This window comes from Manis pentadactyla, chromosome 5 (genome assembly GCF_030020395.1).
Source record: "Manis pentadactyla isolate mManPen7 chromosome 5, mManPen7.hap1, whole genome shotgun sequence".
Lineage (NCBI taxonomy): Eukaryota > Metazoa > Chordata > Mammalia > Pholidota > Manidae > Manis > Manis pentadactyla.
Genome location: NC_080023.1, coordinates 989,078 through 1,008,588, shown reverse-complemented (window position 1 = coordinate 1,008,588; position 19,511 = coordinate 989,078). Strand labels below are relative to the sequence as shown.

At 63.1% G+C, this 19,511-nt stretch overlaps 1 protein-coding gene across 1 annotated transcript in view; it reads right to left on the bottom strand.

The window, feature by feature from the left end:
• The window catches only part of SORCS2 (sortilin related VPS10 domain containing receptor 2), a 446,479-nt gene that overhangs the window by 19,901 nt on the left and 407,067 nt on the right, over window positions 1-19,511 (bottom strand). Inside the window, exons 12-17 of the mRNA XM_057501991.1 lie at window positions 16,400-16,476; window positions 10,893-10,984; window positions 9,837-9,944; window positions 3,665-3,785; window positions 3,018-3,151; window positions 2,116-2,241 (exon numbers count right to left, since the gene is read on the bottom strand). Coding sequence (XP_057357974.1) covers window positions 2,116-2,241; window positions 3,018-3,151; window positions 3,665-3,785; window positions 9,837-9,944; window positions 10,893-10,984; window positions 16,400-16,476 — 658 coding nt within the window. The remainder of the gene's footprint in view (window positions 1-2,115; window positions 2,242-3,017; window positions 3,152-3,664; window positions 3,786-9,836; window positions 9,945-10,892; window positions 10,985-16,399; window positions 16,477-19,511) is intronic.

Genomic DNA, 19,511 nt, shown 5'->3' with positions numbered 1-19,511 from the left:
TCGGGGTGGGCCTACAACCCGGGCTGGGACGTGCTCGTCACCGAGGAATGGTGCTTGGCTTGCAATCTCCGTTCCTCGCTCCGTCGCCCTCCAGCTCCACCAACTGCTCTTACTGCTCCGTTTTGGAGGTGAGAAAGCCGGCGTCGAGGGAACGGCCGGGAACGGCCGGGTCTGCTTCAGCTGCTCCGATCCCATTACTTACCGTGATCACAGTAACACCTCTTGGGGCTGGGGCTGGGGCATGACTGAAGGGGCCAGCCTGAACCTGGGGGCCTGGCTGAGAAATGTGGTCCCCAGGAGGGCAGAGAGCCTGGGCGGGGTGTGCCCCGTGGGCTGCAGGCCAACACGCCCCGCTCAGGGCCCTTTCCTCATTACTGAGAGAGCTGGACTGGAGCATGCCCAGTTCACGACTCACTCCTACAACACGTATTCACTGAGCATCTACCGTGTGCCAGGCTCTGGGGTATGAAGTGATCACACGGAGCCCCTGCCCTAGCAGGGCAGATGTCTGGGCAGTGGCAGATGGCATCAAAGAGTCTCCTGCATCAGGTAACATCATTACTGCAAAGCGCTGGGAAGCGGTTTAACTGGGAATCTGGTCCCTGACAAAGGGACTTCCAGCTGGGATCAGAAGTGTGAGCAGCAGAGGGAAGACCATTCAGGAGAGCAGGCCCAGTGTGTGCAAAGGTCCTGTGGTGGGGGGCCAGAGCCAGAGTGGGGGACACGTGGGGGGTGAGGTTGGAGGGAGCTGGTGGGCAGAGCCTGCTGGGCTCTTGTAAACCTTTTAGGGGACCCTGGGAAACCACTGCGAGGGCAGGAGCATCAGGCTTGGCATTTCTGACGCTCCCTCATGCTATCCCAGGCACTGGGTCCCACTGAGCATCGCTGCCAACGTGCCTGGGCCTGCCTACCTCTCCAAGCCTGGCACCCCTCCTCCCCTCACTGAACACACACTCAGGAGTCTACCACCCAAGGACACATTCTATTAGGTTGGAAGAAAATGCACGCTGTGAGAGCTGCCCACCTGCAGCACCTTGGGGCCCAGGGTGTGCGGATGGCATGCGACGAACCCCTTCTCCCTTGATATGGGTCCCGGCTCTGACACTTCAGACAAGAGTCTCTACTTGCCAGGCCTTGGTGGGTGCCCTGGGGAGGGTGCTGTGGCTGCCGATGGCTGGACGGATGGGTGACGGAAGGAAGGGAGACAGATGGAGGGATGGAAGAAGAACTGGGTGGGTGGATGATGGATGGAGGGATGGAAGCGAGGCAGATCGATGCGTAGACGGTGGGTAGATGGTGGGATTCATGCTGCCCACGGCAAAGCCCGCAATTTCTGATCCCACTTCAACAGGCTCTGCCCAGTTCCTTCCCCAGGGGCAGGAATGCGGATTTTCTAAGAAACCCACGGGCTTTTTCTTCACTCTCAAAACTTCTTCAGTGGGAAACAGGGACCTTAATATACAGCATGTTGGAGGCCCCCTGGAGTGCAGGTTCCCAGCTTATGTGCTAACATTGCTACATGATGTCACCTGTTTATAAAGGATGTGCTCAGCCCCTGGTATCCGCACTGTTCACACCTGCTGAGCACTCTGTCCTTGTGCACAGCCTGTGTTCATCACACCACATGCTGAAGAAGCACCTACTGCGTGTGGCGGAGCGTACAGTCCAGCAGGGAGGACAAGTGGCTGAGCGAGGACAGTAACCAGGATGTGCGCCACAACAGAGGCAGGCTCAGGGTCCCAGGCTGGTGGTCAGGGAGGGCTTCCTGGAGGGAGTGCTCTTCAAGTGAGACCTGAAGGGAGTGTGAGCACCTCCGGCCCGGCTCAGGGCCTGGCTCACTTGGTGTTGGTAGTGGGGGAGGATCCTGGCCCTGCCGGGACTCCGAAGGGGCAGAGGAGGGGGTGTTACTTCCCTGGGTGGGCTCAGCGCCTGCAGCAGGTATGAGCTGGGCACCTGGGACCTTCCCCGCGCGTTGCTCTCTGTCCAGAGCCAGCTCGAGCCGTCTCTCCTCCTGGCCCTGGCCTACGCGGGTTCAGCTCGGAGGACCCTGGGGGGTCAGGGTCTGGGGTGGCTCTCAGGAGCCCAGCAGACAGGATGGCCCAGCACCGCACTCACCCGACACTGCTGGTGTAGGTGCGGCCCAGGACACAGTCGGCAGGCGGGGACCCGGGGTCAAACCAGAAGCTGGCGAAGCACTTGGCGTCAGACTCCGAGGAGGGGGCACGCTCAAAGCCGTAGTCGCTGGGGGGAAAGCACAGCAGTCAGAAGGCAGGCCCGGGGCGTGGGGGCCAGCCCTGGACGGGGACCTCCCGGAGAGCGCCTGCTCTGCACCCGCTGTGGGGACGAGGCAGATCCCTGGGGCTCCATCCCAGCAGGGAGGTGGTCCAGGTGAGAAGGGGTGCGAAGGGGTTCTAGGGACTTGCAGGAATGCACCGGGCCCAGCCTGGGGGTCCTGGAGGGTTGCCTGGAGAAGGTGGGCTGAACCTCAGAGGAAGAGAGGGCGCCGTCCGGGGGGGAGGGGAGGGGCCGCGTGCGTGGGGACTGCCCCCTTCAGCACTGGTGCAGGGAGACACTGGTGGAGGTGGCAGGGATCAAGGGTGCAGGATGGCTGGGGGGCAGGGGCGGGCCAGAGGCCTCGTGAGCAGAGTTCTGGAGCTCGGACGTTCTCCTTGGGCAGGGGCCGGCCACAGGAGTTTCGGAGCAGGGCAGGGGGCCCTCAGCAGCCTCCCTGGATGGAGGAGAAGGGGCTGGGGGCCAGCTTGCCCCCTAGACGCCCCCACCTATTCCTAGCATCAACGCCCACCAGTGCGCAGGCCACCTGTGGTGGTTTAAAAATTCACCACGAGTTCTTTAATGCCGTCCTGGGGTGAGGGCTGGACCTGGGACTCAGTTCTAGTGCCCAGATAAGGCAGAGTGAGGAGCGCGGTGCTGGGGCCAGGCTGCACCAGGCGGGGCGGCCTCTGCGCCCCCACCTCCCCGGCCGGGCCCCCACGGAGGACAGAGGGGCGCAGCCTCACCAGACGAAGTCCGCATCGTGGCACCTGCACACCCGGGCCGAGCGCGCCGCCGTGAAGCTCCGGCCCTTCACGCACCAGGCCGCCGGTCTTCTCCTCCGGAAGCTCCTTTGCTGGCCCATGAGGCAGCGCTCGCCCTGCGGGGAAGCCGCGGCGGGGCTGGCCCGAGAGGCGCGGGCCCCTCCGCACCGCCTGCGCTGCAGTCGTGCCCATCCCGGGAAACGCGGGGGCGGAGCGGGTGTGCCCTCCGTGGGTGGGGAAGCCGAGGCCCAGAGGGAAGGGGCAGCACCGGGCCATCCCAGCCCACAGCACCCAGTGGGCACCCACTGGGCACGAGGTCCCTCCGGACGGATGGGTCACAGGCCTGCTGGGAACCAGGGCCCCTGGCAGGCGCTCGGGGGAGTCTTGGCCTCCAGCGCAGTAGGTCCTCAGCTAACAGTCAGAACAGGGCCGGCGCCTGTGGGCCTGCGTCCCCTGCGTGCGCCGGAGACCCCTGCCCCAGGCAGCCCAGGCACCGAGGGGGCGCAGGACGGACATCCAAAGCCGTCGGGGCTCTGGGAAGGCCTCTCGGAGGACAGTGCCTGTGGCCTCGCTGGAGGGGGACGTGCGCAGGAGAGGGCCCACCCACCCACGCGGCTGGGCCCGGCCACCTGCAGGTCGGTGAGGTCCCAGGAGCCGTAGTCCTCTTCACCGCACGGCCTGGAGAAGGAGGGCCGGAAATCCACCTTGACCAGCTCCCAGTCGGAGCGGAAGCTGATGTGGCCGAAGACACTGGGAGGAGGAGGGAAGAGGCGGGCGGCCCCCTTAGCTCGGCCCGCCGCGTGGGGCGGCCCTCGGTGCCCCCGCGCAGCGGGCAGCAGTACGGCTCCTGCCCTGTCCGGGCTGCCCGGGGCCTAGAACCACGAGCGTCGGCCTCCGTGTTCCCGCAGCTTCCGTGACCCGCGGCCCGTGGGCTGCCTTGGTGGGGGCCGTCCCGTGCAGACCCCGTGGTGGGCGAGGACCGGGGTGTTACGGGCAGGACGGCCCTTGCTTCCAGCCTGCAGGCCGACGTGTGGTCAGGCAGCTGCGGCAGGCGCTGCCGGCCTCTCCCCCCGCCCCCCAGCCTCGGCCGGCCTGGCCCTCCCGGGCCTGGGCCTCGGGGACAGCGCTGCGGAGCCGGGCCGCGGGCCGCCTACTCCCAGGCACAAGCAGCAGCCCAAGGAGAAGTGACGCCATCGCATCACCCTGAGCGGCGCGACGGGAGGGACCGCAGCCTCACGCTTGCCCCGCGGTCCCAGCCCTGGCGGGTGGTGGGGGCAGGGGAATGGGGCGCCTCGCGGGCTCCGTGAAGGCCGGCCATTTACGGAGCACCCGCAGCGAGCGAAAGGCTCCGTGTATGCCGCCTGGCCTGATCCTCACCACAGCCCAGGGAGATGAGGCCACCTCCATTTTACAGGAAGGAAAACCGGTCGCAGAGAGGGCGAGTAATCGCCCAAGGTCACACAGCTGGTTTGCGCCATTTCTTCTCCCTCAGCATTCAGCAGTCATTTGCTGAGGGCCTACAGGTGCCCAGATCTCTTCCTACTTAAGGGGCTGCCTCCTGGTGCCTCACACTTGGGCTCCAAAGACCATCATAGAAGAGGGGGTCCCGCCTATACTCCAGTCCAGCCTGTAGCACTCAGGACATATTACCAGAGGTCAGGCCTTTGGGTGGGGGAGGTGATGCACCCTGACGTGGTCTTGGTCCCCTGCCACACACGCTGGCAGGTACTGGATACTTGAGGGGGTGGATTGATGGTCTAAACAGATGCAAACCTGTCTAGGCTGGCAGCTGAGGAGGGTCTTGGAGTGTTTTCTTGGGAACATGATAACTGATGCTGGATGCCCAAGGCTGATAGGGGGCAGCTCTGAGCCAGGCAGAGGATGGTACCGATTCCCTCTGTCTGTGGCCTTGGGCAGACGTAGCGTCCCCTCTCGGTACGTTGTTCCTTGGCTTCACAGTGGGGGCAGTAACACTGGCCTTTCAGGACGGATGATGGATTGTGCAGGGTGCTGGCACACGGCGGGGGCTTCACACACACTTATGCACACAGGCACACACATTACCGCTGCTCCCCAAAGCAGGTCCACCAAGTAGATGCTGTTCTTCATTTCACAGATAAATCCCCAGCCCCTGCAGGCTGGCAAGTGCCTCCTCTGTACCTCGCAGCCCCTGAGCCTGCCCTGTGGCTGGTCCCCTTGCGCTCCCACCACAGTGAGGGGCTGCAGCTGGCCGATGGCTCTCCACATCCTTGTATTCGCCTTCCTCTCTGTCCACTGATGGCCCTGGTGTCCGGAGGTGCCTCTCTGGTCCTTCCAGCCGGGCTGTGCAGGTTCCGTGGTCAACAGGCCCACCCAGCTCTTCCCTCCTGGTGGTCAAGAGCCCTTGCCACTCTCCCAGGAGCGAGCAGTAGAGATGGAGCCCTGGCCAGGGGCACGTGTCCATGCCCATTTCTACGTGGCCTCACCCAGCTGCTCCTGAGACACTGCTTCTAACAGGTGCGGGAGGCCTGGGAGGTGCGGGTGGCGGGGACCATGGCCGTGGAGGTGCCCTGCGTGCCCGCTGGGATCTGACGCGCTGTGTCCCGACGACGGCACTCCTGCCAGGAAGTATCGACAGGCGAGGGGTCTTCTTTGCCGCACTGACTTCCTTCCCCAGCAAAGCCTGTTGGGTTGGCTGTTCAACAGGGTGCTCTTCAGGGGAAACGGCCAGGCCCCTGCAGCAGCAGTCCGTGGCTCTCTAAAAACCACATCATTATGAAAGTGACGACAGCCTGCCCCGTGTGGGGCACCTACTGCGTGCTGGACCCTGTGCCCGACGTTTTATCCTGTCCTTACCAGACTCTGTGAGGAACATATGATGATCATTCCCATTTTACGGATGAGGCAGCAGAGACTGAGGCCAGGGACCCACCAGGCTGGCGCGGCTGAGGCCAGCCTCCCGGAGGAGCTGGAACTGGTGCCCGGGCCGGTGACCCCGCAGCTGTGATGCCCCTCAGCACTGGCCCCAGCGTGACAGCCTCACAGCCTCCTGGCCGCTGCAGAGCCCACCCCACCGCGTCTCCCCTGCTCCCAGCCTCCGCCAAGAAGCTGGCTTGGTTTGTCTGATCAATCCCCGCCGCGTCTCTGAAGTCCTGCCTTTTATGAAACCTGAAACCTCAGCTGATACTTCCAGAAATATCTGTTATCTGGCATTCAATTCTGAGTTTTAGGAAAGAGATGCCAAAGGCAGCCTGTTTCTTACTTCATAGTCAATAAGGAAAGTCAGGCGAGGCTGTGCAGGCCGAGTGAGGAACCCACCACCCTCTAATGGCCCACTCCCCACCCTGGGGAGGCCCAGGGCCAGGGGCCTCCCCCCACTGAGGCTGCCCGGGGGAGGCCGGGGCGGTGGGCAAAGGCGAGCCGGGCTGAGGGCAACGTCCCGAAGGGCGACTGTGGCCGGCTTGGGCGTGAGCTTTGGGCATATTTGGATAAGGAAACCATGGGGGAAAACGCTCACACTGTGCCAAAAGGGAGAGAAAAGGGGAGAGAGGGACGGGGGGAAGGAGGGGCCGAGAGGACGCAGGCCAGAGTGGGGACGCTCCGCCAGCCCAGGGGTGGGCTCCTCACTCTGCCCCGCCGGCACGTTCCCTCTTTGGAGGTTGGAACTGCCTCCGTGTCCGCTGGAGTCTGGCATGTGTCTGTAGGCCTGGTGCTGTGAAACGGGCCTGTGGGCATCATTCTGGGGCTTCTCAAAAAGCTCAAGGGCTGCAGCCCCTGGCTGTGAATCCTGCCATTAGCAAACTTACAGAAACATCCGGGGAGGGAATGCCCTGTCTGCTGGTGGCAGATGAACACTGCCCTGCTGTGGGGACACGAGGACGACGGGCTCAGCGGCCGGCAGCGCAGTTCCCGCCGTGACGCAGAGGGCGCTGGACCTCCGCCAGCCCGCAGGGGCGGACACGCTGCCTGGAGGCTCGCTCTTCCCTTCTGCTCCTGGACTCCGGCCCCAGAAAGCTGCTGCTGCCTCACCCCAGACGGGTACAGCCCTACGTGGCACCCTGTCTGGAGCCTCCGTGCCCTCGCCCTCCCACACATGCCCAGTGCAGCCTCCGGTGGTCCTCAGAGGAGCTGCTGCCCCCTGTCCAGACCAAGGCAGTGGAAGGAGGGGTGGCCCGGGGCCCAAGGCCAGGGCAGAGCAGGCATCAGGGGCCGTGACCCTCAACCGGTCTTCCTAGGACAGCCTCCCATCACTGGCTCTCAGGAACCATGCAGAGCTGACGTGAGTGGGGCCCACCTCTCCCTGGGTGGAGGATTTCTGAGATTTTAGCATTGCTAAAAGTCATCGATAAATCCTCCTATGGGAGTTTCTTATGAGAACAAAATGAGATAGGCTATAAAAATGGACCCATAGCGTACATCAGGTGCTCAGGACAATTAGTAAGGATGTGCAGAGGGCACCGGGCTGCCGCGGGGCTGAAGGGAGGGCATCTCTCAAGTTGAAGTCAAGTCTGTCAGGAGCTCCGATGCTGATGATCCCCTTGTCTCACTTGTCCCGAGAAGGGCATCCGTGCTCCGTCTCCGGGTCCTTTTGCCCCGTTCCGTCCATTGTTCCCTGCAGCCCAGGTGCTGGGCACACAAGTGACAGTGGCCAGCAGTGGCAGATCTTCCAGGCTGTGCCCCCAGCCCCAACCCCAAGCAGTGGGAGGCTTGGGGGCTGCCTCGGACCTGCAGAAGCTCCGGCTGTGAGCCCTGCCCGGTGCAGAGGCAGGTCCTGGGCAGCGGAGGGAAGGGGGTGCGGCACTGCCTGGCTGGGCGGCTGGGGGGGTTTCCAGCTTAGGCCTAAGGCTGGGGCTTGTCCCGGCGGGCCTCTCTGGGGCTTTCACCACCCAGAGGACAGCGGGGGGCTGTGGCATGGAGGTCCAGTGAGCCCATCATGAGCCGCAAGGGCAGACGCGGGAGTGCGGTTGGTTAATTAGCCAGGCAATGCCTGCTGCAGCGCACGGCCGTTCCGGGCCAGGCTGCGGCGCAAGGACCTCCATGGGCCATGCACAGAGCCGGGCTGTACGCTCCGGAAGGGGCCAAGCCAGAGCAGGCGGACAGCCCAGATCCTCACGGGGGAAAGCGCTGCCCGTCCTGCAGCTGGCGCGTCGCCTGCGTCTCATCGGTCCAGTCTCGGGGCAAAGACGAGCTGCTCCGAGACCCCGAAGGCCCCACGGGACGCCCGGAGCGCCTTCACCCCACCCACAGACTTGCTCCGTCAGGCCAGCATCTTTCATCGGCAAGAGAGGGTGTTGCCATCTGTCTGGATCTGACATGTGAGCCCACCGGACCGCCTGCGCTGGGGGCCCTGGATGCCCAGATGGGCAGCATGTTGCAGGCCACGCTGAGATGACCGAGAGTGCTGGCCTGCATGGCCTCCCCTGTGGTGTGGGGCCAGGTGGACTTGGTCAGGACCTCACAGAGCCGCCACCCAATCCGCAGGGGAGAAGGACACTGGGGTCCAGAGGGCAGGTGTCCCCCATGGCCCAGAGCTGAGAGGTCACAGAGAGAGGAGTTGTGGGGCGTTGCAGGAGCCTCCTGGGGCGGCTGTTAGTGACGTCCCCCACACTAGGGGCTCCAAGCAACAGACACTCATTTCCTCGGTCTGGAGGCCAGAACGGTGAGATTCAGGTGGTCCCAGGGCCGGGCTCACCCCGAGGCTCCAGGGGAGGCCGCATCCCGCCTCCTCCAGCCACGGGGGGCTCCGGGTGCCCCCGGCGTGGGGCTGCATCAGCCCAGTCTTTGCGTCTGCCGCACATGACATTCTCTGTGTGCCCCCCTGTGTCTCTCCTCTTCTCGACGCCCCCAGTCATCGGGCTGAGGGCCGCCCTGCTCCAGCGTGACCTCATCTTATCAGCTAATCACGTCAGCAGAGACCGTATTCCCAAATTAGGTCACTCCCACAGGCTCTGGGTGGACGTGAATTTTGGGGGACACTGTTCTCCCCAGTACAGGTGTCATTGATAAAAGGCAAGGAGGGTACATGGGGCCCCACTCTGCTCTGCCAAGTACAGCTGGACGCATGCAGCGTTGGTAGAGTCTCAGGCCTGTGAGTCAGCTCTGCCCAGACAAGTAAGTCCCTAGGGGCTGGGATGGCCCGGGGACGGAGGCCTGCGTGCGTGGCCCCTCACCCTGCTGGGAGGCTGGGAGCAGTTTTGAGTCCCCGCCTTCCCAGTCTGCTCCCTGGCCATGAGCCGCTCTGAGCAGGGATGCCCGGCGCCCCTTTGCCCCCGTCATGGTGCTTGTGCAGCTTTTGGTCCAAGCTAGGGCTTGGCACATGCTGCCAGTGTCAGAAAAATGGACCCAGGGCTCGGGCTACGGCCTCGGACCCCAGACTGACCTGGGCCGGGCTCACAGCCTGGCTCTGCCCTGCCCTGGTCTGTCTGGGACTCGGGTCCTCACTGCAATGTGCCTGTGAGTCCTCTGCAGGTGCCCCCAGCTAATAATAGTAATGAAAGTCAGGAGGCAGAATGGGGCAGCGGTCCAGAGCCTGCCCCTACTCTGGTCCCACCCCTCGCCGGCCAGCCGGGTGATCCTGGCAGGTGATGGATGTCCCTGAACAGGGACGGAGCGGCCACCTCCCAGCGGCTAGAGGTGGGAGGAAACAGTGGACAGTAGGAGACAAAGAGGCGGGTGTGGCGGTGGAGGTGAGCGGGAGCAGGCGGGGTGGGGCTGGGCTCCGTGCTGAGCCTGCCGTAGAGCAGCAAGGCCCTAAGTGGTCCTCTGCCACTGCCCGCCTGGGGCCAGTGGCAACCTGCCCGCCCACCTCCTGCAGGCACTCACGTCATGACCAGCGTCTCATCCCCTGGCTCACTCAGCAGCCCGTCCACGAACACGGAGGTGCTGGTGAAGTTGTGCGTGCTCCAGGTGACGCCCTCGTCCACGCTGAACCTGCCAACAGAAGGGTGTCACCCCTCAGGGCAGGCAGGAGCACCCCCATGTCCAGGCCAAGCTGCCCTGCTGGACATGGCCCCGCCCGAACCCAGGGACCAGCACTGCTCTGGTGCGGCTGGGAGAACGGGCAGCTGGCCCTGGGGCTGCCCAGTGTCTGGGCCGCAATTGGACCCCTAGTCTCTCTTCTGGGGAGGCTGCAGTGGCCACCTGCCAGCACCTGGGGGGTCTGCACCTGCTTAGCAAACAACAGCCAACGCGTCCTGGCTGTGTTGTCTGGGTACCACGGAGCCGGTGTGTACCTCCTGCACTGCAGTTATCCAGGCTTTGGAAAAATCCTGGTCAGCCCCACACAATGTCTGAGCCCAGCCTGGGGTTGCCGGGCCAGTGACAGGAGCTTACTGCCTCTTAAGGCAGCAAATCAGTGAGAAAGCTCTTTTTCAGACTAAAGAGATACTGGTTTCCTAGCAGCCCTCCCAGCTCTGCCTTCTGAGTCCAGAATTCAGACCCGCTTATTCCACCATAACGGCCCTTCAGATGTCTGAAGTGGATGCCAAACCCCTCTCACCTGGACACGTCCTGCCTGCCTCGTTGTCTGGCCCTACCTCCTCCACTTAACTAAGTTCTGGTGATGCTTAAATGTCACCTCCTCTGGGAAGCCCTCCCAGCTTGCCCTGGCTGGGGTAGGGGCTTTCTCTGGGCTGCACGGCCCCAGGCCTCCCTCTGGCTGACCCTACCATGCTGTGTTGTCATTCCCTGTTCTACATGTCCCAGTGCCCAGGCAGCTGCTGAGGCAGGGGGCACCTTTGCAGAACTTGCTGGTACCCCAGCTGGTGGGCTTAGTGCCGCTGTCCTGGGCCCCACAGGGAAACTGGGAGTATTCTGAAGGGTTCCCAGGCAGAAGAGTCCGCCCACCGGCACCCCCATGCTGGGCCCCAGTGACCTCACTTGAGGATCTTCAAGGGGATGGAGGTGTCCTTGATGGCCACGATCACACCACCGTGGTCCAAGTAGAGGATGTGGTGTTCCTCCTCGAACACCTGCAGATGAGAATGGACGGTGCTCTGAGGGCAGGACCCTGAGAAGGGCCGGACGTCATTCAGGGCTGGGGGTCACTCGCCATGGACAGAACTCTCAACCCGCAGGCCGGGGGCACAGCAGCGGCCAGCTCCCTGAGGCAGGGCTGGTCTGAGGGCCCCCCCACGTCCCTCAGGCCATCTGCATTTCCCCCACACCAGTCAGACTCAGTCTGTGTGAAATGACGGCTGATGGCAATTTCTAGATCACTGACCAAGAGAGAAAATTGCAAACAAACACCACAGAAGGTCCCTTCTACAGGAAACCCTCAACAACCCAGAAGGCCACAACATGCAGATGAGAAAGACTGGAATTTAGAAAAGCATTTAGGATAAGCATCATTAGTAGAAGCAAACCGTTACCTGACATTAAGACTGAGAGCAACTGCTTCCTCCTCCAGGAAGCCCTCCCTGATGCCAGGCTAGGTTGGGAGTGCCTCTGGAGCCCCATCCCAGCACTTACTACACTAATGGTTTCCCCTTGCCAGGGAGCTCCTCAAAGGTCAGGCCTGCCTCTGGGTCCCCTCCGTGGCCCAACACGGCTCAGTGGGTGTGTGGGGTGAATGAATGACAAGTGAATGGTGAATGAATGACTGAATCACTGCCATGTCCTCAGGGGACAAAAGGTCGAGGGGCCTGGACAGGGCCCACACAGGAGAAAATGGCCCTGGTGGGCTCACTTGTCTGCCTCAGCCCTGGGGTGCGGTCCTACCACACTGAAGGGGGAGCTGCGGCCTGGGCCAGTGGGTGCAGGCCAAGGCCTCACAGCTGGCAGGTGGCATGGCCGGGGTGACTCCCGTCTTGCCAGGGCACAGGCACCTGCACAGATCACCTGTGAGCACAGTGTCTAGATGCCGAGCGTGTGTCTCCACCCTGCCCAGAGAGGAGCACCGATACCCGCCCCATGTCGTCCTCACTGCACCCCCTCCCCAGAAGGGGCCCACCCCTGACTCTGAGCCGGGACCCCACCAGCTCAGGGCCCCACCCCGCCAGCCCCTCGCCAGGGTGGCGCCCTCCTCTGGGTCAGCCACCCAGTCTCTGCAGGACCTTTGCAGGGGGCCTGGCCAGGCCCTGCAGCCAGGTGTCTCTCCTGGGCAGGGAGGGCACACCCAGTGTTGAGCGAGGCTGAATCAGTGGGCACAGCTGGCTCCCTCCACACAGATGTGGGCAGATATGTGCACCTGCCCTCGCCCTGGCAGAGACCCAGAAGCTGCCGGACCCCAGGGGCAGTTCTCAGACAATGAGCAAGTGGGAACCGGGAGACTATTAAACCAACTCCCTGCTCCTGCCTGAGTCTTTCTTTGCTTGAATCTGGGACTTTTCAGGAGCGTGTGGGGAGGACGCAGAGCTGACCCCAAAGCTCAGGTATGTAAGACTCCACAGAGCTGGGTGGGTGCCTTTAGGCCAAGCCCTCAGCCCTGACATCCCATCCCATCACCCCATGTCCTCTCACCACCAGAACCTTCCAATGTCCCCCCACCCACCCACCCCATGACTGTTAGAATCACATCCAAACCCTTCCACGGTCTTTGGGGATCGCCCGCCTTTCACTACTCCCCATATACCCTCGCTCCTTTCCCTGAATGCCTCAGGCCCTTTGCACATGCTGTTTCTTGGCCTGCAGAGCTCTCCCCAGACACTTCCTCCTTCTCTTGCTCGAGTTTCCCACTGCTCATAGGAATTCTCTAGGAAACACTTCTGGCTTGAATAGAGGCAGCCCTCATTACAAATGGTGGAAGTTAGCAGATGACTCACAAAACCCTCCCTCCCTCCCTCCCTCCCTCCCTCAGTGTCGAGAGTGGGAGGCTCCCAGGTCAGGCAAAATGACCAGAGAAAGAGAACTGACAGGCACAGTTGAGCCCTTCCTTGCGGTTGACAGGTGCTGCCCATCGGGGGCCCCAGGACCCTCCCACAGGCCAGGTGGGCCAGGAGGCGGCCGGCTCGAAGTGCCCTGATGAAATGTAGGCCAGCTTTTCCAAGGAAAGCAGAAAGGGGCCTGAGTGCCTGTGAACATTTCTGCAGGTGGGGGGAGAAGGGCATGGGGTCCGGTGGCAGTATGGTGGCCTCTGCCGTGCACACATGGTCTTGTGCACACATGTCAGCCATGCTCAGGGGTTATTTTTCCCATTTTTCAAAAACAGGCCAGAAGTTCAGAAACTCCCAGTGACTTGCCCAAGGCCCCACAGCTGGTGACCCACAGAGCTGGGGTGGACGCCAGGTCTGACCCAGCCCTCCTCCCCTTCTGCCACGGCTCCGAGTGTGCGGGCCTCCCGTCCCCACGAGCAGGTGGTGCTCAGCAGGCGGGGCTGTGTCCCGGGAGGGATGAGGTCGCAGGCTGGGGTCGGGGCTCAGGGCCTGAGCGCTCCCCAGGTACCCACCGCCCCTGTACCCACAGCTCTGTCTGCAGAGGCCAGAGGCGTGCCTGGTGTCCTCCATCCTCGGAGAGGCGCAGGAGGTAAGTATGCTGCCTGAGGCTCATTAACAGAGGTAGTCTCCTGGCCCAGGGAGCGAGGCCTGAAGATTCCAGGGTATTGTGGGAAGGACTTGCCGTGACTGTCCCCCCCCACGGTTCATCCAGCCAGCAGACCCAGTGCTCTGGGTCCCCTCCGTATGGGCGCTGGGATCCGGGGGTAGAGATGGGAGTCTGGGCCCCAGGGATTCACAGCCCCGGCGAGACGCCCCAGGAGGCAGACGCCCCGCAGCAACTGTCCTGCCGCTGGCAGAGAGAGGCCCCTAGTTGTCGGGGGACACAGGGACCTCACCAGATCGTCCACCCGGGTTCTGCCACGGCAAAGGGGTCCCAGCCAGTGTTCTGGGGATGAATGATGTCGCGGTCAATTAAACTCCTGCCCCGGGTCAGTAGGCATCCCAGGAAGGGGACCACAGGGCAAATGGCCCGGGGCTGATCCCGGAGGCCTGAGGGCATCGCAGGCGGGCAGCTGGCAGGTGTGGAGGCCAGAGATGAAAGGGCGCAGCGTCTCCAAGGAGCAGGCGCTGCAGGGGCAGACCGAGGCCCGGGTTGCGGGCTGGGCGTCAGCTGGTGGGGGGACTTGCGCCTGCAGATGCCGGTGAGACTCGGGGTGGGGGGCTGACCGCGGAGGCCTGAGCACGTTTCCCTTCCAGCAGCTTGCTCGGCAGGGGCGGGGTGCCGGCAGGGACAGACCAGAGGGGCCGGGGCCCGTTAGAGGAAAACGAGTCTGCCCTCCAGGAGGTGGCAAGCTCCCTGTGCCAGGGAGTATTCAGGGAGAAGCCGGGCTCCGTGCCGGGCCCACTGAGCTGCCAGGCAGAGTCCTGGGTCCTGCCATGCTGTGCGGGAGGCACGCCTGTCTCCACTGCAGGCTACCTTTGGACGAGCAGAGGCCTCTGCCTGCTGGGGGAGCCCCCACTCCCAGCTCCCCCGGGGGCCTAGTCCTCTTTGTCTGCGGGGGAGGTCAGGGCTGCTGAACAGAGAGCCTCTCAGCGCCTGCTTGCTCCGGAGACAGCCAGCCCTGGGCGCTCCTCCCTTAAGGATGGTGGGGGGGGGCATTCCCAGGGGACCCCACAGAGCGACTTCACTCCCCTGTCTTGGGACTCCAGAAAAGGGGTCCCGAGGTGTTCACCCCCACCAGCGGGTGTGCAGGGTCTCTGAACGTCCATTGCTACGGTTTCTGTGCCTTGATCAGCCCCCAGGCAGCTGGGCGGAGGCAGCAGGCGGCCCCCAGCCCCTTCTCTCCCTTTTCCTGCCTTCCCTGCACCCCGAGCTCCTCAGGGGGCTCCTGGAGTGTTTTCTGGCTATTGTTTTGGGGTTTTCTTTGGTCATCTTAGGGACCTCATGTTGAAAGGTTCTGTCCACTAAGCAGCAAACATGCTGTCATCTGGGACTCACTCACTTCCCGCCAGTTCCTCCGGAAGCCTGGCCAGGGCTCCCAGGGCCCCGGCTCCGCCTCTGTCCCCCCCTGTCCTCCTCCACACCTTTCCCCTCAGGAAACTCCCAACTCCCTCCCTCCCCTGACACGCACAGGGCACCCTCCTCCCCGAGGCTTGGGAGCCTTCCCCCCACATTGCTCACCCCCACCGTCATGTGGGAAGGGAGCAAGTGCCCCCCAGGCCAGGCCCCCAGCTCCGTATCCGGACAGACCCTCCCCCAGTGAATCCCGACATTCCCAGGCCTGATGGAAGTGGCCACTGTGAGTGCTGTGAAGTCGGTTTCTATAAAACTAGGACACCTGTCTCGCCCTGACCTGCTGAATCTAATTGGGGCATTTGTCCAATGAATGGACAGGTGGTGACCTTTAAGAAAGTTTAGACATTTTCACTGAAATAGAAATATTATAACACAATAAATCTCTTTTGCCCTTTTCAAACTTCCTTGTTTCTTGCTTATTATTAAAAAATGTCAGGGCCTTAAACCAAGGCTGTAGGTGATCTTGGCCCTTTGGGGATTAACATGTTTTTGCTGAGTGTTACCTGGGGAGGGGCCGTAAGTGGGGCACACGGGGGTGTAAAACATGGCCTACAGGCAGAGCCTCTGGGAGGCGAGACGCACACGAAAGCCCGGTGCCCCTTCCCAAGTGTTCACAGCAGGAACTGTCCCTCCTGAAGCGGGCAGATCAGACAGGCGGGTTTCTGCCGGCACGAAACAGCACGTGCGGAGGGCCGGACCCTCTCCCGGGGTGGGGCCTCGGTGCAGCTCCGAGCTGCTGTGACCACCCAGGGGGTGCTGGGCCGGTGGCCTTCCCGCTCGGCCACTCGGCTCCCAGTGTCACCGGCCAGCAGCACCGCCCTCCGGCCTGAGATGTCAGTGGGGCGCAGGGCCGCCCAGAGCACAGCAGAGCCCGCGGGGCCCCGGCAGGCCCCAGATTTCCTGCACGACTGCCCTCTCCATTCTCTTCTCAGGCCGCACCGCTACCCCAAATCATCACCCCTGCATGTCTCCTAGGCGTCCTGCTCCGCACCCACTGTGGCCCCCAAACCTGCCCTTCCCTCCGTATCCTCCTTCTCCCCCATGTCTCTGCTGTCCACCCTGCAGCTGCTGCTTGGGGTCATCCACAGTCCCCCGCTTCCTGGCCTCTGTGCCCCCCGCCCGGGCCTCTGAGTCCTCAGGCGGCTTCCTGCCGGGACAGCACCTCCAGGCTCCACCCTCGGCATCTACCCTGTGTTAGGCCTTCATGGTAACACGCCTGACACCTGTGGATGGGTGTCAGCCCGGTTCTCCAGCAACGCCGTCGAGAGAACGGCCGCGTGGTCTGGGCCGGCGCAGCCTGGACGTGCTGCCACACGGCAGACGGAGGCCTGCCAGCTGGGGCTCTGTCCAGCCCCTCCGGCTGGCTGCAAGGCCAAGAGCTGTGTCTCAGAGCCCGAGGGAGGAGGACGGAACCGGGAGAGGCCCCACCGCCTTACCTGCCGCCAGGTGTGCCCGCAGTCTGAGGTGATGTACATTTCTTCTTTGTATTCCACCAGCTGGGAGCCCAGGTTGCCTGGTCCAGAAGCAAAGGGCAGGGTCGTTCTTAAGGTCAGCGAGCCTCCCGCCTCATAGGGTCTGAGCCCAGACGAATACCCAAATGCGGTGGCGTGTGACCCGGGCCCACATCTCCCACCACCGGCCCCGTCCGCAGGCCCCGTCCGCCTTCCTCTTAGAACGACGGGCCTACTGTACCGCTGAGCTTGGGCCCAGGGTCCTAGTCTGTGTGAGAAGGGTTAAGCATGCTCAGGAAAGCCGGCCTCAGGCGGCGCTGGCCAGGCCCAGGCGCAGGCAGAGCTTGGGCACCGACTTCAGGGGCCCACAGGCAACAAGGATGGCTCAAGAATGAGAAGTGTGGGGTGGTGGTCAGGGACCAGCTAGAGAGGACACAGGCTAGGGGGGCCGGCGTGGGGGCCGGCAGCACCCGAGGGCTTCAATCTGGGGCAGACGTGGCTGGGCTGGCACTGGAGGTGGCCCCCCGGGGCTGGGTGCGGGCAGTGCGGGGCAGCCCAGCAAGAGGCAGGGTGGGCATGTAGCGGGCGCTCACCACGTGTCTGCCGAGAGGATGTCTGGGGGATGGCGAGCTGGCACCAGGCCAAGGGCAGCCAGAGGCTCCTTGGCCCTGGTCCACCTCCGCCCAGGATAGGTGGGCCACTGGCCTCCACGGCTGCTCTACAGGCTTCCTGTGCCGGAGCAGGAAGAACCCCCACGCAGTGTCCAAGACAGCACTAGCTTACAGGCGAGGAAACAGCCCAAATGGGTTCCGGCAGAAAGAACAGTGGTCGCCTGGAAGGGCACACGCTCCACGGAGGTCCCAGTGGCCTCTGGAGCTGGACCTGGACTGCCCTGCACGGCCTCCTGGGAGCGACAAGATGTATGAGCTGGACTTGGCTGGCCTGCCCTGTGCCCCGCGGTCTGGGCAGGGACCAGGGATCCAGGCCCCCAGGACCTGTGATGAGGACCCCAGAGCCATTCTGGGCTCTTGACCAGAGCCCCAGAGGTGCCTGCCCCGGGTGGCCCGGGTGTCACTCTCTATGTGAAGCATTATTCATGTGGTGCTCTCAGGAGTGTCTTCTCCAGACTCAAGTTCAGATGTCGTTGGAAAATTCAGAAGAGATGGATGATCCCCAAAGAGATGGGTCAAAGTAAGTTCTAAGCAGAGTGGCAGAGGCTGCAAGCCTGTCATCGTTTGTAAGGTCCAACCCAGCACCAGCGCACGATCCGTCCTTCCATTATCCGTCCATCCGTCCGTCCCTCCGTCCACTGATCCTCACGTGTATCTCTTCTTCATCAGCTCCACCCGCCTCCCCACCCCCACACTTAGATCAGCATTTGCTGAATGCCTGCTCTCTGCCCAGCCTTGTGCTAAGCTGTGGGGTGTCTGAGCTGAATAAGCCACGGCCCCTGCTCCCAGAGAGCTCAGTCTGGCAGGGGAAGAAGAGGGTGCCATGCGATTGCACACAGCGCCCAGGTGTCTGGAAGCCCAAGGACCCGGGAGAACAGACAGGGGAAAGCCAATGGACCCAAAGAGGAGGGTCATCAGGAGATTCCGGCAGGAAGTAACCTCTGAGACTCGCCCTGGAAAACAAATGCGAGCTGGCCCAGGGGAAATGAAACGGGCGGCCAGACAGACCAACAGCCTGGGCGACGCGCGGAGGTGGGCAGACACCTGACAGGTCGGCAGGGATGGGACTGGGCATCCTTCCATCTGCCTGGCAAAGGTGCCTAATGAATGAAATGAGGGAATGAATGAATGTAATGACGGGGTGGGGGCAGAGGCAGGACGGGGTCCCTTTCTCTCCCTGTCACTCCAGATGCCAGCAGACACACCAGGCTGCACGTTATCAGGCACGGAAGCCGCTCGGTGGGCCTGCGGCATCAGCACAATCGAGCGGCAAATTCGCAGTCTTAACCTCAGTTGGGCAAATGTCTGCCTTCTAGGCGACTGTTTTCCTTGCTGGTCTACCAAAGCTACCAGGCTGCCAGCCACCTGAAAAATATGGGGAAATGTGTGGAATGGGCCCCCCGGCCGTCAGAGGGAAGGGCCCGCACAAACAAGGGTGCGTAGAGGGTTGGATGCAAATGCCCTGATTCTAAAGATGGGGAAGCTGAGGCCCAGGGGGACGCGACTAAGAGGCTTCCCTGCTCTGTGCCTCCTCCGGCCTCCTCCCCCGATTCCCAGGCCCCTCTTCCCGGCCTCTGAGTTCACAGGGCCTGGCACACAGTGGGTGCTCACTGAATGTGGACATCCCCTCTGTCCATCCTTGGCCTCCAGGCAGCAGAGCGGCTGAGACCCCAGGGCGAGTAACAACGCAAAATCCCCCCACCCCACCCTTCGGGGACGGTGCGGTGCATCAGGCCCCAGGCGGCCTCCGGCGAGGCAAAGCGAGCACCTCACTTCCCGAGCTGAGGGCTGGGTCACCCCCAGAGGGCCGGTGGACTCAAACCCGCTCTCCAACCACTCAGGCCCCTGGGCCTCACCCCTGGGCTCTGCCCTGCAGGTGACGGCATGGGCTGGAGGCTGGGAAGGCGCGGTTCCTGCCAGGAAGCCCCGAGGACATTCCTGCCAGAGTGGGCTGGTTGCTCCCAGCCCCTGACAAGACCCCCTCAAGATTTTCTGGCTAAGGGACTCATGTCAGGAAATCGCTGGCTGGCTGCGCTCTGTGGTGCGACCTGAGGACTCGGGTGCAGACAGGCAGCGGGAAGCAGGCCAGGCCTCACCATGTGTGATGAGCCCAGAACAGGTAAAGGTCAAGAGAAGGTAAGGAGAGGGCCGCATCCCCCCATGGGCACCTGCTACAGGCCCAGAATGGGGCAGGGTGTGCAGCCACTCCTCAAAGGGCGGCCTATGGAAACACGCCGGCTTTGGGGCTCTCTACCTGCACCCCGTCACAGCCCGTGGAGCGTTCGCCCTCTTGCAGGTGAGGGAAAGACTCGGAAGGTCCAGGGAAATGCCCCAGGTCCCGAGGCTGCGCACTGCCGGGGGCTGGGCTTGGACCTCCTGCCCTCCTGCCCCCGGATGGAAGTTGGGAATGAATGGGGGGAGAAGGG